The sequence below is a fragment of the Aquarana catesbeiana genome, linkage group LG08 (assembly GCF_042186555.1).
Source record: "Aquarana catesbeiana isolate 2022-GZ linkage group LG08, ASM4218655v1, whole genome shotgun sequence".
Lineage (NCBI taxonomy): Eukaryota > Metazoa > Chordata > Amphibia > Anura > Ranidae > Aquarana > Aquarana catesbeiana.
The window spans coordinates 270,769,275-270,785,177 of record NC_133331.1 but is presented as its reverse complement, the minus strand read 5'-3'; the positions used below and the strand labels follow the sequence as shown (position 1 = coordinate 270,785,177).

At 44.9% G+C, this 15,903-nt stretch overlaps 1 protein-coding gene across 1 annotated transcript in view; it reads left to right on the top strand.

The window, feature by feature from the left end:
* Positions 1-5,142: 5,142 nt before the first annotated feature.
* Positions 5,143-15,903, top strand: part of LOC141106741 (uncharacterized) — a 172,748-nt gene continuing 161,987 nt past the window's right edge. Inside the window, exons 1-7 of the mRNA XM_073597669.1 lie at positions 5,143-5,287; positions 5,663-5,783; positions 6,903-7,064; positions 7,151-7,241; positions 11,845-11,930; positions 12,014-12,116; positions 14,783-15,415. Coding sequence (XP_073453770.1) covers positions 5,160-5,287; positions 5,663-5,783; positions 6,903-7,064; positions 7,151-7,241; positions 11,845-11,930; positions 12,014-12,116; positions 14,783-15,415 — 1,324 coding nt within the window. The 5' untranslated portion in view covers positions 5,143-5,159. The remainder of the gene's footprint in view (positions 5,288-5,662; positions 5,784-6,902; positions 7,065-7,150; positions 7,242-11,844; positions 11,931-12,013; positions 12,117-14,782; positions 15,416-15,903) is intronic.

Sequence of the window (15,903 nt, the reverse complement as noted above, 5' to 3'; positions counted from 1 at the left end):
CTCTTAAAGCACTCCCATTTTTCCACCATGTTCTTTGTTCCTAGGATTTTATCCCATTTAATATCTTCAAATGAAAAGCACAGTTCAGGGAAGTTGGCTCTTTTGAAATTCAGTGCCTTTGTTTTACCCCTGTGCTTCCTATTTCTGTGGTTTACACTGAAACTGATTGACCTGTGGTCGCTGTCTCCTAAGTTGCCCCGTATTTCCACATCCGCGATCACGTCTGTATTGTTAATCAGTGGGTCTAGTAACGCGTTGTTTCTTGTTGGTACTTTCACCATCTGACCCATGAAATTGTCCTGCAAGATATTTATGAAATGACGGGCCTTAAACGAATGCGCGGTTCCTTCCACCCAGTCTTCATCTGGATAATTAAAATCCCCCATTATAATGACACTTCCCATCCTTGCCGCCATTCCAAACTGTGATAGAAGGTCTGCCTCCCCCTCCTCCCTCTGGTTAGGGGGCCTATATCATACGCCCAGTATTACTTTCCCCTTAGTTTCCTCCCTTTGAGGCTCTACCCATAAGGATTCCACCTCCTCCCTTGCTCCATTAGTGATGTCGTCCCTCACATTCACTTGCTCATCATTCTTGATATACAGGCATACCCCTTCCCCTTTCATTCTCTGCAATATAGGGAATACCCCTAAATGGTTGCCAGCCAATCATGAGAGCTGTTAAACCAAGTCTCTAAAATTCCCATAAAATCGAAATCCTCCTTGTTCATCAGCAGCTCCAGTTCTCCCATCTTGTCAGCCAGACTTCAAGCATTAGTGTACAAGCCTCGTAGTTTTATCTGATCGCATACTATCACCTTGTTGGTTGCTATGAGGCTGCAATTTGGATTTGTCAGCTTATTTACAATGGTAATCTGCCATGAGGCAGATGTTTGCGCCTTCAACATGGTGGGAAAAACCAAACTCAACAACCCCCTGTCTCTCAGCACCTGGCTTTCAAGAGCCAGGCTGTCAAGCCAGCAACAGTAAAGCAGGGTAGAAGATTGGCCCTTGGAACAGGAGATCTTCCTGTGGGGGAAGCTGTCAGGAGGCAATTGCAACCAGCAGCATCACATCAGCGTATCAGGATTGACAAGGCCAATCCAGAGACACCAGGATTACTAGAATCTCTATCCTGCGCAGCAGATGATGGAGAACCTCTACCCAGACCTTGTCATGAGAGCTTAGCCCGTTCAAAGAGTGGTTGGACCATGGCCAAAATCAGGTGAAGAGCCGAGCCAGTGATGGCAGGCATAGAGTGGGCGACTGATGCTGCTGTCCTGACTGCAGAATCCTTGAGGGATGGGGACTCTTCTCTAGTATCATGGTTGCCTAGATAAACCCAGAGTTGGGAGGGTTCACGACAGGAGGAGAGGTCTACTTCTTCAGAAGGGCATCCTCAAAAGGGTCACAGACAGAAAAAGCATTAAAGGACCACAAGGGGATGCTTTGGACATTCCCAACCCTGTAGACAAATTCAGTAAAGCAGGCAGGGCAAGGAGAAACCTTAGGGCACAGCAATGTCCTCAGCAGCCGCAATAGTACCCTTAATCTGCAATGTTTTCTGCAGTGGGTGCCACCAGTGCCTTTGCATGCACAGTAACGGAATCCAATAGGGAGGCAGACCACACCACACAGCAGTACGTAGCTAAAGGTCTTCGTAAATGCAGATTTCCACAGTAAAACTCCCAGGAAATAAGGAAAAAAAACAAAAACATGGAACCACAGTTTCCAGCAAGAAACTAGGTCCTTCTCCTGGCACTAGTCAGAAAGAACTAAGCTGCCTATAGCAAACAGGGGGTTTACTACCAGCTAGGACTGCCCATAGGTGGCACTGTGTTCCTTTTCTTCCTTGTGTCCTACTCCTGAAGATGGCGCTATAAACCCTATGGTCAAGAATATGGAAGAGATGTGTCTGCCAATGAACGTAAGAGAAAATTAATTCATGGTTGTGTGACAGATCCAACCAGGAACAGGGGGTTTTGGAGGGGTCTGCAGGGTGGCCTCTTGCCTACTGACAATGGGCCCTGGCTTTTGAGAGAGCAGATCATTCTCTAATGATGGACAACCACGTGAGCGAGGCTTGGATTAATTTTCTCAATAAGGACAATAAAGCATCCCTTCTGGAGTGGATTATGGTGGCCTTCCTGCAGATTGAGTTGGAGAAGCTTCTGCACTTGGGACAGAAATATTTATCAACAATATCCCTCAAGAAATCTATAAAGATAAATTAATTCCACCTTTTCAAACTGCTGGAACATTGTATGTTTGTCTTATAGACTGTTGTAGATAGGTGTCGGCCAGTCTGAGGTGGGGTGGGATCACTGTTTATGTTATGTGTGTCTCTCCCTTTGTGTGTCTCCTAGGTGTGAATTCTCATTGTTAATTGAGTCACCTATTGTTTCTGTCTGTTAGCTAATTTGGTTAACTCTTGAAGATTCCTACACCATGGGATTAGTCTTGTGTCAACTCTACCTCCTTATTTAACTATTGTGTGATGTTTTGGGTAAATATTTGGTTTTATTGTGCATGTGGTGACTGACCTACTTTTGAAGTGTAATAAAAAAAAACATATTTCTGTTCAATAAACAGTCATTCCTTTGGTTTTACCTCAACATCTTGTCTGTGTACGATGCTTGGGGTAAAAGGGCTGGTATTAGCTCTCAGTGTGCTGAAAGGTTTGGAGAGCAGGAGGCACTGTTTGATGGAAGCACCCAAGTGGGTTGGCAAGCGGTTCGGTCACAGGTTGTATCTGAGAACCTTTGTTCCATATACCTGATCCTCCTGAGGGATCTCCTAATCTCCTAATGTTCCTGTGTGGAGTCCTGGGAATACAGAGGACGGGGACGTCTCTCTAGGATATTTCTGTTACTGGATCCATCTGTAGGAAACGCACACACACTGACTCATTACATTGTTTCTATGTTTTTATATCAGAGGAATATGTGTATCTAGGTGGATCCTCAATACTCTTCTCTCCTTTACAAGAAATGAAAGTCTTCTCTTACCCGGTGATGTGAGGGGTGACCGGTTCTCCATCACTGATGTCCTACAGAGTCTTGTATCCTTCTATATACTCCCACTCATCTGTATTTCTGAGCCAGGCCACTGCTTTATGGACTGGCTGCAATAATGACATACAATCTAATACAGATGTAATTAAAGCCCACCTCTGAAAAAATAAAATCAGAACTATAGACCTGTACGTTGGTAAGAGGATGACCCCGAACCTTTCTTTTTTTTTTAATTCTTTATTTAGGTATCAAGGAATTTGGTACAACAATACAGAGTAGTACAAAGTAACATCCCAACACAGTCAACCTAAAAACATGCATAGCTCATCTGACCGGCCCCCAAACCTTTCTGACATCAAAAATGCTGTTAAACCTACATTCCAGGAATTCAGTTACTTTGTAAAAACTGCAGGCATGCCATGAGTTAAGTCTAACAATGTGCTTGTTGCCTTATAGACTGTATCTATACTGTTCACATTTGGCAGATTTACTATGCTCCAGGAAGATAACTTTCTGGAGCTCTGACGCTCCTTTAGGAGCAGAGTCACTGGAACTGCTATGCTGTTTCTCCCCTCCTTCTTCCTATTCACAGAAGCCTTTGTATTATGAGAACTCACTCACAAAATACAAAGGTTTCTGTGAATGCGCAGCAAAGGGAAGGTGCTGCTGTGTCTGCTTCTCTCCTCTCACAGTTGGAGTGTGTCATCCGGGAGTGCAATAAACCTGTCACATATAAGTAATGCACCTCGGACTTAACTCATAGTGTGCCTGCACTTTATACAAAGCTGCTTAATTCCTGGAATTCAGCTTTAAATAAAGGCCTGATTTTCATTACTGGTTTAACTATGTGACTTGCAGAGGGTGGATTGAGTCTGGTTGACATTATGGGAGATAATAACATTTTTTTTTTCCATCTGTGATGCCACCTAAAACTGATAATTTGGTTGGTTCTAGCAATTTTACCAAGGTGGGTGTTTTTTTTTTAAAGGTGATAATTTACAAGGCCAAGAAAAGTAAATTGTAGATAAGCACTGGGGCGCAGGAGATTTGGGCCTGAAAGATGGATAGGTGGTACATAAAGTGTACAGGTTACACCAGGAGCCCTAAAAACAGCCAGAACTTTACAATAAAGTGAAATGAGAAGTGAAACTAAACCCTCCTATCCTTTTTAGCCAATAAAGCTGCCATCTTGGTCTCTGTTGGATCTAGGGTTGCCACTTTTTCTTCAAGCTAAATCCGAACACTTTAGCGATGCACAGTAAAAATTTTTGGTATTAGTATACACTATAGGATTGTAACAGACCTTGGACACCTTTGGGCATATGGTGCCCCCTCACCCTCCTGAAAAGCCCTGTTCCAAGCAACACTCCTGTCTTAATAATGTGTCTGGGTTTCAAGTGGACTGAAACCCGAACACATGATTCAAAACCCGGACTATTTGGGGGAATCCTGGACAGGTGGCAACCCTAGTTTGATCTGAAACTGCCATGATGCTGCACATGTGATCAGTTATGACTCCAGCCATTGGATGGGTTTATTGAGGACACAAGCAATGTGACAATTAGCATTCCTAGCTTTCTGGGAATGTAAGTGTTCTTTGAAATTATTATATTGATGGGTTTAATTCCCCTTTAAAACATTCAGTGCCTTTTCCCTATATAGTGCACATGTGACCTTCACCACCCCCTCCCCATCCTGTCAATAGCCACTGCTAGTACCCCTTTCTCTTTAGTTTAATAACAATCTAATATTGTTATTATTACCTCTTCCTCACTGGGCACACACTTTCCAGGCTTACAGTCCTTATCATAAAGATTCAGAACTGTGGACTACAACAAAATGGCCGTCTTGCTCCCACCTAGTGCCGAAAACCGTATCAAATTATACAGCATCAAATGTTAAAGTATTACATTTTATACCTACATAACAGCAAACAACAAAGGTTAACTTCAGATCAATCAGTGTATCATAATTTACAATTTTTTAAAAGGTAATTCGGTTAGGTCTAACTATGTATGCTACAAAAAAATGGCCGCCGCTCCTCATACACCGAGGGAAGCTTCCGCCTTTTATATGGTGGAGCGTCGCCCTCTAGTGGAGGCTCTCTGGCACCCTCTGGCTTTCAGTCACTCCGCAGGGCGCCGCTATGGCAACCAGGAAGCTACAGGGCGGCCGTGGAGCGCACACAAAGGAAGTGCTGGAACCACTAGGCGGAAATGAGGAAAGTGTTTCCGGTATTGATTATAGAGAGGAGACAGCGAGCTTCTCTAGGGGGTGAGTAACATTGTATGATTAGTATATATTTGTTGTTATTGTTATTTATTTATGTATAGACTTTTTTTTAAAACAAGCTATAGAAATTTCTTAAACTTTGTATATATAAAGGAAGATGCTTAGCCTCACTGCTGAAAACAACTGTAGAAATAAAATCAATTAGCTGCACAGATAGACTGATGTGTTCAGTGAGCCTGAGTATGTGATGAGCAGATATGGCCGCCTCCATGTACATAAAACGGCGTACATAGACACCAGGCTTTTACATTAGTAGTGTGTGGTGATCAGACCATCAATATGAAGCTGGTCATATCAAAATGTATGGCGAGAGATTGTAGAGGCCCCCTTTAACTTGTCACCTGATATTCTTTGCAGGGCGTTCATCATGGTCAGTCCCTTCCCGGTGTCATCACTGAGGATGGAGAAGGAGTGCGGTCACATGACCGAGAGGATGCTAAACCTCACCCTGGAGATCATCTACCTGCTGACCGGAGAGGTGAGGAGGATTCTGGGAGGTCACATGACATCACTCTTATCTCTATTAATAAAACACAGACCTGACCAGAGAGGTGAGGAGGATTCTGGGAGGTCACATGACATCACTCTTATCTCTATTAATAAAACACATCCCTGACCAGAGAGGTGAGGAGGATTCTGGGAGGTCACATGACATCACTCTTATCTCTAATAAAGCGGAGGTCCGCCGATTTTTATTAAATACAGCAGATGCTGACTTTTAAAGTATGGACACTTACCTGTCCAGGGCGCCCGGGATGTTGGCACCCGAAGCCGATCTATCCCTCGGCTGTCGGGTGCTGCCGCCGCCATCTTCGGTAAGGGAATCAGGAAGTGAAGCCTTGCGGCTTCACTTCCTGGTTCCCTACTGCACATGCGCGACTCACGCTGTGCTGGCCCACTGGTCCCAGCTGTCTTCTGGGACCCGTGTGTATCCCAGAAGACAGCATGGGGGACGGGAAGTGGCGTAGATACTCGCGGGTGGCTCGGGTATCTATGCCCGGAAGTGGGAGCAAAATACCTGTATTAGACAGGTATCTGCTCCCCCCTCCCCCCTGAAGGTGCCAAATGTGACACCGGAGGGGGGAGGAACTGAAAAAGCAGAAGTTCAATTTTTGGGTGGAACTCCGCTTTCATAAAACACAGATCTGACCAGAGAGGTGAGGAGGATTCTGGGAGGTCACATGACATCACTCTTATCTCCATTTATAAAACACAGACCTGACCGGAGAGGTGAGGAGGATTCTGGGAGGTCACATGACATCACTCTTATCTCTAATAATAAAACACAGACCTGACCGGAGAGGTGAGGAGGATTCTGGGAGGTCACATGACATCACTCTTATCTCCATTTATAAAACACAGACCTGACCGGAGAGGTGAGGAGGATTCTGGGAGGTCACATGACATCACTCTTATCTCTAATAATAAAACACAGACCTGACCGGAGATGTGAGGAGGATTCTGGGAGGTCACATGACATCAGTCTTTGAACCTTTTGTAGAAGTGACGCATATTTAAATGCCATTCATTTTAACATTCTGAGGATGTTTAGTTCCCTTTCTATGGTGGCATCTTGTTGTTCTTCTTTTAATTATAGAATTATATTGCTTTCAAGTTATGTGATGGCTTGGTTGCACCAAACCTGAAGAAGACCCAGATGCCCTTCACAGTTCAACCGCCCCTCCTAACACCTGAGAGAAACAATGACAAGAAAATTGAAGAGGTCACCCAGAAGATCATTGAGCTGCTGACGGGAGAGGTGAGCTGTGCCGGGAATTCTGGGACATTATCCGGTAACAGACAAGGGATGTGTCTGGATGGTGACTGTATCATTGTTTGTGTCAGGTTCCTACAACACATCAGGATGCCAGTGAAGAACACAAGGATCTCTGCAAGGACGTCATAATGGAGAACCGGTCGCCCCTCACATCACCGGGTAAGAGGAGACTTTCATTTTTTTTATAAAGGAGAGAAGAGTATTGAGGATCCACCTAGATACACATCCTCCGATATAAGAATATAGAAACAATGGGGGTCATTTACAAAGAGTGGTGCAAGATTAATGCTTGCGCCACTCTTCTAAATTTAGAAAATGGAGCAGGTTCTGCTACTAATTAACAAGAGGGGTGCAAGCTGCTTTGTTAACTGCTTCAGGACCGCCCACCGCACTTATAGGGCGGCACCCGCTGCGCCACATCACGTACATGTAAGTGATTTGATATTTCTAGGTAGAGGGTACGCGCTTGCCACCCAGGTTGTGCTGTAATTCGCTAAAGCACAACGCAATCAGTGGGTCCTGGACAATGGTCTGATTGGATGAGCGAATGACAGAAAAGAGACCTGTATTGGTAATCAATACAGAGCTCTCTATGGACAGCAGCAATGTGAGTTTTTTTTTCTCCCTGCAAAGCAGGGAGTGAAAACAGGCACATCACTCAGTAAAAGCAGCAAATACTACACACAGTAAACGTTGAAATGTTGTTAGGCACACAGTTAACCCTTTGATTGCCCCTAAAGGTTAACACCTTCCCAGGCATTGTCATTAGCAACGTAGTCCTTGAAAGACTTCAACCAATATAAATCTGCCCTCCAAAAATACAATTCCTGCCTCCTCACTGCCATGCAGACCAATTTTATCACTCCAATTAACACTTTCTCATCCAGTCCCCATCAACTCTTCTCTACCTTTAACTCTCTACTTCGCCCTCCACTGCCTCCATCCACTAACTCAATCTCTGCCCAGGAAATCGCCAATTACTTAAAAAATAAGATTGATACAATTTGTGAGGAAATCTCCAATGCGCGGATACCTCCTCCACTTAACACCTCATGTCCACAGGTATGCTCATTACTTTCCTCATTCAACCCTGCTACTATTGACGAGGCTGCTAAACCTTTTTCCAACACCCACCTGGACCCTGTTCCCTCGCAAATGCTAAGATCACCTTCTGGCTCTATTCTACACTCTCTAACTCACACCTTCAATCTCATCCCCCTCTCTTCTGGCATCTTCCTAAACTCTCTAAAACATGCACTACTTGCCCCCATTCTTAAAAAGCCCTCACTGGACCCCACCAGGCTTAACAACCTACACCCCATCTCCTTGCTCCCCTTTTCCTCCAAACTCCTTGAACGTCTGGTCTACAACCAACTGAGCGACCATCTTCTTAAGAACAACCTTCTTGATCCCCTTCAGTCTGGGTTTCGCCCTCAACACTCCACGGAAACTACTATCCTAAAACTCACAACCGACCTACTAACTAAATCCAATAGACACTATTCTGTGCTCCTACTCCTGGACCTCTCTGCTGCCTTTGACACAGTGGACCACCCGCTCCTTAAACTCCACTCCTTTGGTCTCCATGACTGCACTCTTCGTTGGTTCTCATCCCACCTATTTCACCACACCTTCAGTGTCACTTACAATTTTACTTCCTCCTCTTCCTTTTTCCTTTGGGGTCCACCAAGGTTCTTGGACTTCTCATATTCTCGATCTACACCTCCTCCCTGGGTCTGCTGATAGCCTCCCATGGCTTTCAGTACTGTTTCTATGCTGATCACACCCAAATCTATCTGTCTACCCCTCAGCTCACTCCATCAGTCTCCTCACACATCACTAATTTACTGACAGACATATCTGTATGGATGTCACACCACTTCCTCAAACTCAATCTATCCAAAACCGAGCTCACAATGTTTCCTCCCCTACGTGGCTCTTCCCCTGACCTCTCTGTCAAAATCAGTGGCTCAACTATCAACCTGTTCCTGCATGCCAAGGTCCCAGGTGTAATCCTGGACTCTGAACTCTCCTTTAGGCCCCACATTCAATCATTGTCAAAGCTTGCCACCTCAACCTTCGCAGCATCTCCAAAATACGCCCCTTCCTATTCAATGACACCACAAGGTTTCTAATCCACTCCCTGGTCATCTCTCGCCTCGACTACTGCAACTCCCCCCTCATTGGTTTAGCTTTACATAGGCTATTCCTCCTTCAGTCCATCATGAATGCTGCCGCCAGGCTCATCCACCTTACAAACCGTTCAGTGTCTGCTACCGCTCTCTGCCAATCCCTCCAATGGCTTCTGTTCACCCAACAAATTAAATTCAAAATACTAACAACAACTTACAAAGCCATCCACAAGTCTGCCCCCAGCTACATCACTAGACTAGTCTCAAAATACCAACCAAATCGTTATCTTTGTTACTCCGAAGACCTCTTGCTCTCTAGTTCCCATGTCTCCTCCTCCCATACTCACCTCCCGTACTTCTCCAGAGCCTCTCCAATCCTCTGGAACTCCCTACCCCAATCTGTCCGACTATTTCCTACTCTGTCTACTTTCAGACCATCCCTGAAAACTTTTCTCTTTAAAGAAGCCTATCCAGCCCCCACCTAACAACTGTACATTTATTTTCTCCATCAGCCCATCCCCCACAGTTATCTTTTGTATCTCTTGACCCTCCCTCTTAGATTGTAAGCTCTAATGAGTAGGGCCCTCTGATCCCTCCTGTATTAAATGGTATTGTAACTGTACTGCGTAGACTGTTGTCGCTCTATAAATCCTGTATAATAATAATAATTAGTACAGTGACAGTGTATAGTATTAGCACTGATCAGTGTATTAGTGTCACTGGTTATGTCAGTGTCAGCCAGTTCCCATAAAGTGTCAGTTAGTGTCAGATTTCCGCCTCACTATCACAGTCCCACTATAAGTCGCTGATCACCGACATTACCAGTGTAAAAAAAAAAATTCCAGTATATATCCCATCGTTTGTAGACGCGATAACTTTCACACAAACCAATTAATATATACTTATTGGGATTTTTTTTACCAAGAATGTAGCAGAATACATTTTAGCATACATTTATGAAGAAATGTAATTTATTACATTTTTTTATTGAATAAAAAAGTAAAAAAAAATATATATATATGTGTGTGTGTGTGTGTGTGTGTAAATAATATATATATATATATATATATATATATATATATATTTTTTTTTTTTTTTAAACTGTTCTGTCTTTTTTTGTTTATATAATAAAAAATAATAAACCCAGTGGTGAGCAGCGAGCAAAAAACACCAAAAGAAAGCTCTGTTTAAAAAGGATATAAATTTAGTTTGGGTACATCGTTGTATAACCGCACAATTGTCAGTTAATGTAACCCAGTGCCTTATCGCAAAAAAATGACTTGGTCATGAAGGGGGTTAAATCTTCCGGAGCTGAAGTGGTTGATTAGGACTGATCTACTCCTTGTTCTATGCTGTGTCTGTGACAGACAGAGCACAGAAAATAGTACAGCTGGATTTGCATGCTCCCAATTCCTCTGCCCAGCCCCACCCCCTGCTCAGCTGAGATCTGGAGGGAGGAGGAGGGCTGTGCAGGCTCAGCAATGTGAACTGTCTGTTGACAGCTGACATCTCATATGCCAGGTCCAACCTGGTGGGGATCAGTGGAAGTTTTTTTATACTGAACGGCCCCAATCTTTTTTAACCATTTAGCGACTGACCTATAGCAGTTTTTCTGCTACAGGGTGGCAGCTGTGCATAGGATCACATGTATATATACGTGGGTAGGGGGCGGGAATGAGCGCCACCGGCAGCTCACGCCTGCTGTGTGTAATCGGCAGGTACCGTGGACTTGATGTCTGCTGGCACCTGACGATCATCAGCCAGAGAAACAAAACTGCAATCTGCCTATGTAAACAAGCAGATCGCCGTTCTGACAGGAGGGAAGGCATGGATCCTGTGTTCCTGGAAAGCAGGGACTAGGATCCATCTCTTCCCCTAGTAAAAGCACCTCCCACAGTTTAGTAAAGCAGAGGAGCAGAGGCTAGGTACACAGGTAACCCTTTGATCGCCCTAGATGTTTAACCCCTTCCCCAGAGAGTGTCCGTACATATTTTAGCCCTGATCACTGTATTAGTGTCCCAAAAAGTGTCAGAATGTCTCCCGCAATATCGCAGTCCCGCTATAAGTCGCTGATCGCTGCCATTACTAGTAAAATAATTACCAAGTAGCAGAATACATATTGGCCTAAATTAATGAACAAATTAAATTTTTTACTTTTTTTTTATTGGATATGTTTTATAGCAGAAAGAAAGTAAGATTTTTTTTTTGTTTAGATCACCAAAAATAAAAAATGCAGTTATCAAATAACATTAAAAAAAGCTCTATTAATGGGGGGAAAAAGGACCTAAATTTTATTTGCGTACAGTGTCGCACGACTGCGAAATTGTCAAAGTAAAGCAGTGGCGTATCGCAAAAAATGGCCTGGTCATGAAAGGGGGGCGGTAAATCTTCGGAAGGTCAAGTGGTCATGTAATTCCTTGATTTAGTTGCAGGGCCCATGACAATTTCTTTTTCAGTCTGATATAAAAACTGGCTCGCCTGGTGAAGATAAACCATAAAATAAGACCTAAAATCGGCCTAGTTAATATGGGACACGCCACTCCAGACGGTTTCACGCACCAGTTTTCTGGCCCAGGAAGTTTAGTTATTTCCCCCACAATGTATTCAGTCATTGTGTGTGTTTCCTACAGATGGATCCAGTAACAGAAATCCCCCAGAGAGATGTCCCCGTCCTCTGTATTCCCGGGACTCCACACAGACACATCAAGACTGTCAGGTAGATGGAACTATCATTTTTTAACATGTAAAAAGATCTGAATGGATCAGAAACTGATGAATGGTGTCAACAATCTCATCTAGGCAAACAGTGTTGTTGTAATCAAAGTTGAAAAGGAAGAAGATCCATACGGGAGGGATGATGGGCCACATAAGGAAGAAGAAGATCCTCCAGAGATCAGCACAGGTGAGGAATAAACAGTAAATCCAGAGAAGAGTCCCAGATTCTCCTTGTTCAGTCACTACAACAATCTCTTCTTCTCCCCCCTCCTCTGTCAGTAGACAGTAATGGGGAGACAGTATGTGCCCAGTGGGGGAGTCAGGAGACATCAGCCTCTATTAGACTCCGGCTCTCCTCCTCACATCATGTCATTGTGTGTTACCAGCCAAGAGATGTGACCAGTCTCCCCCCACACACACTCTCTGGGGTCTCTCATACATCTCAGTACAGGGGGCTTCACTCTCATCTTTATTCACAGACCCCGGAGACACCAGAAAGACTCAGAGAGACATCAAAACTGAAGAGGAGGAAGAACATGTGAGGATTAAATAGGAGGAAATGACTCCAGAGATGGGCACCAGTGTGCTTTTATATCTGTCTGTGACCTCATCAGGAAGTGAGAGGATATCTCCCAAGTGGAGACATGAACTGCAATAAAAAATCTGATATGGGTTCTAACCCTTTCATACTCTATCCAAAGCTAGTAAAAAGAAATCTGACTTTAGATACAGATACAGTAGATTTAGATATTAGATACAGAACCACTTCCCCCAAAAGGACATACCCGTACATCCTCTGGTTGAAATGGTTATCCCGTGGCCTTGGTCATAATCCCAGTATTGCTTTTTTTCAGCTGGCAATTCTCTATAATGCCCCCCACTCCTGCCGCCTTCCCGGGGTCTCCCTGCCCACCAGTGAACCCGGGACTGAAGACAGTGGCTCCACCAGCTTACCGTAGAGATGACCGAGGACCGGAACTTCCCTGATCATAGCTTTGGTCTAAGACAGTGGTCTCCAAACTGTGGCTCAGGGGCCCTTTGTTTGCCTTTATCTGGCCCTTGGGGCACTATTCCTCCCACTGACACTAATGTGGGGTACTATTCCTCCCACTGTCACCAATGATGGAACTATTCTTCCCACTTATACCAATGATGGGGTACTATTCCTCCCACTGTCACCAATGATAGGGCACTATTCCTCCCACTGACACTAATGATGGGCCACTATTCCTCCCACTGTCACCAATGATGGGCCACTATTCCTCCCACTGTCACCAATGATGGAACTATTCCTCCCACTTATACCAATGATGGGCCACTATTCCTCCCACTGACACTAATGATGGGGTACTATTCCTCCCACTGCCACCAATGATGGCACATTATTCTTCCCACTCATACCACTGATGGGGCACTATTCCTCCCACTGATACCAATGATGAGGCACTATTCCTCCCACTGATACCAATGATGGGGCACTATTCCTCCCACTGCCACCAATGATGGGGCACTATTCCTCCCACTGCCACCAATGATGGGGCACTATTCCTCCCACTGCCACCAATGATGGGGCACTATTCCTCCCAATGACACCAATGATGAGGCACTATTCCTCCCACTGATACCACTGATGGGGCACTATTCCTCCCACTGATACCAATGATGGGGCACTATTCTTCCCACTGATACCAATGATGGGGCACTATTCGTGCCACTGATGCCAATGATGGGGCACGATTCCTCCCACTGACACCAATGATGGGGCACTATTCCTCCCACTGACACCAATGATGGGGCACTATTCCTCCCACTAATGGGGCAATATTCCTCCCACTGATACCAATGATGGGGCACTATTCCTCCCACTGACACCAATGATGGGGCACTATTCTTTCCACTGACACCAATGATGGGGCACTATTCCTCCCGCTAATGGGGCAATATTCCTCCCGCTAATGGGGCACTATTCCTCCCACTGACACCAATGATGGGGCACTATTCTTTCCACTGACACCAATGATGGGGCACTATTCCTCCCGCTAATGGGGCAATATTCCTCCCGCTAATGGGGCACTATTCCTCCCACTGATACTAATGACGGAACACTATTCCTCCCACTGACACCAATGATGGGTCACTATTCCTCCCACTGACACCAATGATGGGTCACTATTCCTCCCACTGACACCAATGATGAGACATTGTTTACTGCAACTGATGACCACTGGCAACAATCCGGCCCTCCTAAAACCTGAAGGACAGTAGATTGGCCCCTTTGAATGGGAAGTTTGGAGACCCCTGGTCTAAGAAACCTGAAGCGATACGTATTTTGTCTCTTCCGGTTTTGGTCCCTTGTAAGCAGACTATTACTGGTCTGTGAAAGCATCAGATCAAACCGATCTCAGTTTAATCAGATACTTTTAAGGGCAGAGAAGAGATCTGGGGTCTAATAGACCCCAGATGTCTCAGTAAAGAGTCACTGCCCATGCTATGACACGGGATGTGTTGTTCATCCCTTGTGATAGCAATAAAGTTGATAAAATCATTTTTTAAGGCTGTGTAAAAATAAAGCATTTTAAAAAACGTTAAAGGCCCCCTGTGGTTCCGCACAAAGGCGAAGGCATATGTAGGTCACGCACGCATGTATGTAAATGGTGGACGCACCACATGTGTGAGGTATCACCGCAAAGTGTATTTGAAAAACTGCTGTGCAAATACCGCGTGACATAAAAAATTGCAACACCCACCAAATTTTCTAGCAAAAAAGGCAGATTTATACACTTATGAGAAGTGTCAGAAAAGGCCTGGGAAGCAAGTAGTTAAATGTTCATGTTTTGTTCCTTTCTCCTCTAGATGGGCTGTACAGGCAGTATAGCATGGCGAAATGTTCTGAAAGCTCTCCAGACAATGAAGAAGTTGATGATTTCCCTGCAGACTCTCCAGAGGACTCTATCACCAATGATCTCCATCAATCATCTCACAGTGCAGATCTTTTAGATCCCACTACTCATGAAGGGAGCCCTAGCGATCCCTCCCTTCCCGTAACATTTCATGCAATCCATGGGACGTCTGAGAAGTTCCCATGCTCCAACTGTGGCATGTTCTTCACTCAGATAACGGCGCTCCTCGCCCACAAGCAGACTCACACGGGAGAGACGCCGCATTCTTGTCCTGACTGTGGCAAACATTTTGCCCTGCAGAATGACCTCCTTAACCACATTGCGAATCACGCAACCGACCAGCCGTACTCTTGCTCTTATTGCAGAAAACACTTCCTGAGTAAATCTCGCCTGGACCGCCATGAAATCATTCACACGGGGCACAAGCCGTATTCCTGCTCCATGTGCGGCAAACGCTTCACGCAGAAGGCCAACCTGGCCCGCCACGAAAAGACTCACACGGGGGAAAAGCCCTTCGCCTGTCTCGAGTGCGGGAAATGCTTCACAAGGAAAGCAACTTTGATCGAACACCAGTATTTGCACAGGTGAATACGCACCATGGCTCGGACAGTGATGGTTATCTACGTACATGCCTGTGGCATGGCAGTGACGAGGAGTTTTGTTATTGTATAACTGTTTGAAGTGACTCATTTTGTTGATAAGGACCATTAGGTCAAATCTCTGATGGACATGTCAACGTTGGTTGAGGGCGCCGTCATGAATAACCCTGTGAAAGTAAAGAACTTTTTTTTGTGTCTACCTGGTGCTTATATCTTGAGGGAATGGAGGGCAGTTGAGTTTCAGGCCGATCACATTGGAGTGGAATCCAGCAAAGATGTTGAGATAACCTCATTTGGCTTCAAAGGGCCTGTGGGGAGGTAAACAGATGCCGGGAAGGAACACTTCACCAACGCAGCCACCAAAGTCTATAGAGATGGTGGGTGACCCAATTTTCTGGCACCTTCCCAGAGCTATAGACATGTGCACGGGGTTTGCCAGATGTGCATAGGCACACCCTAATCACCCTGTGTGATG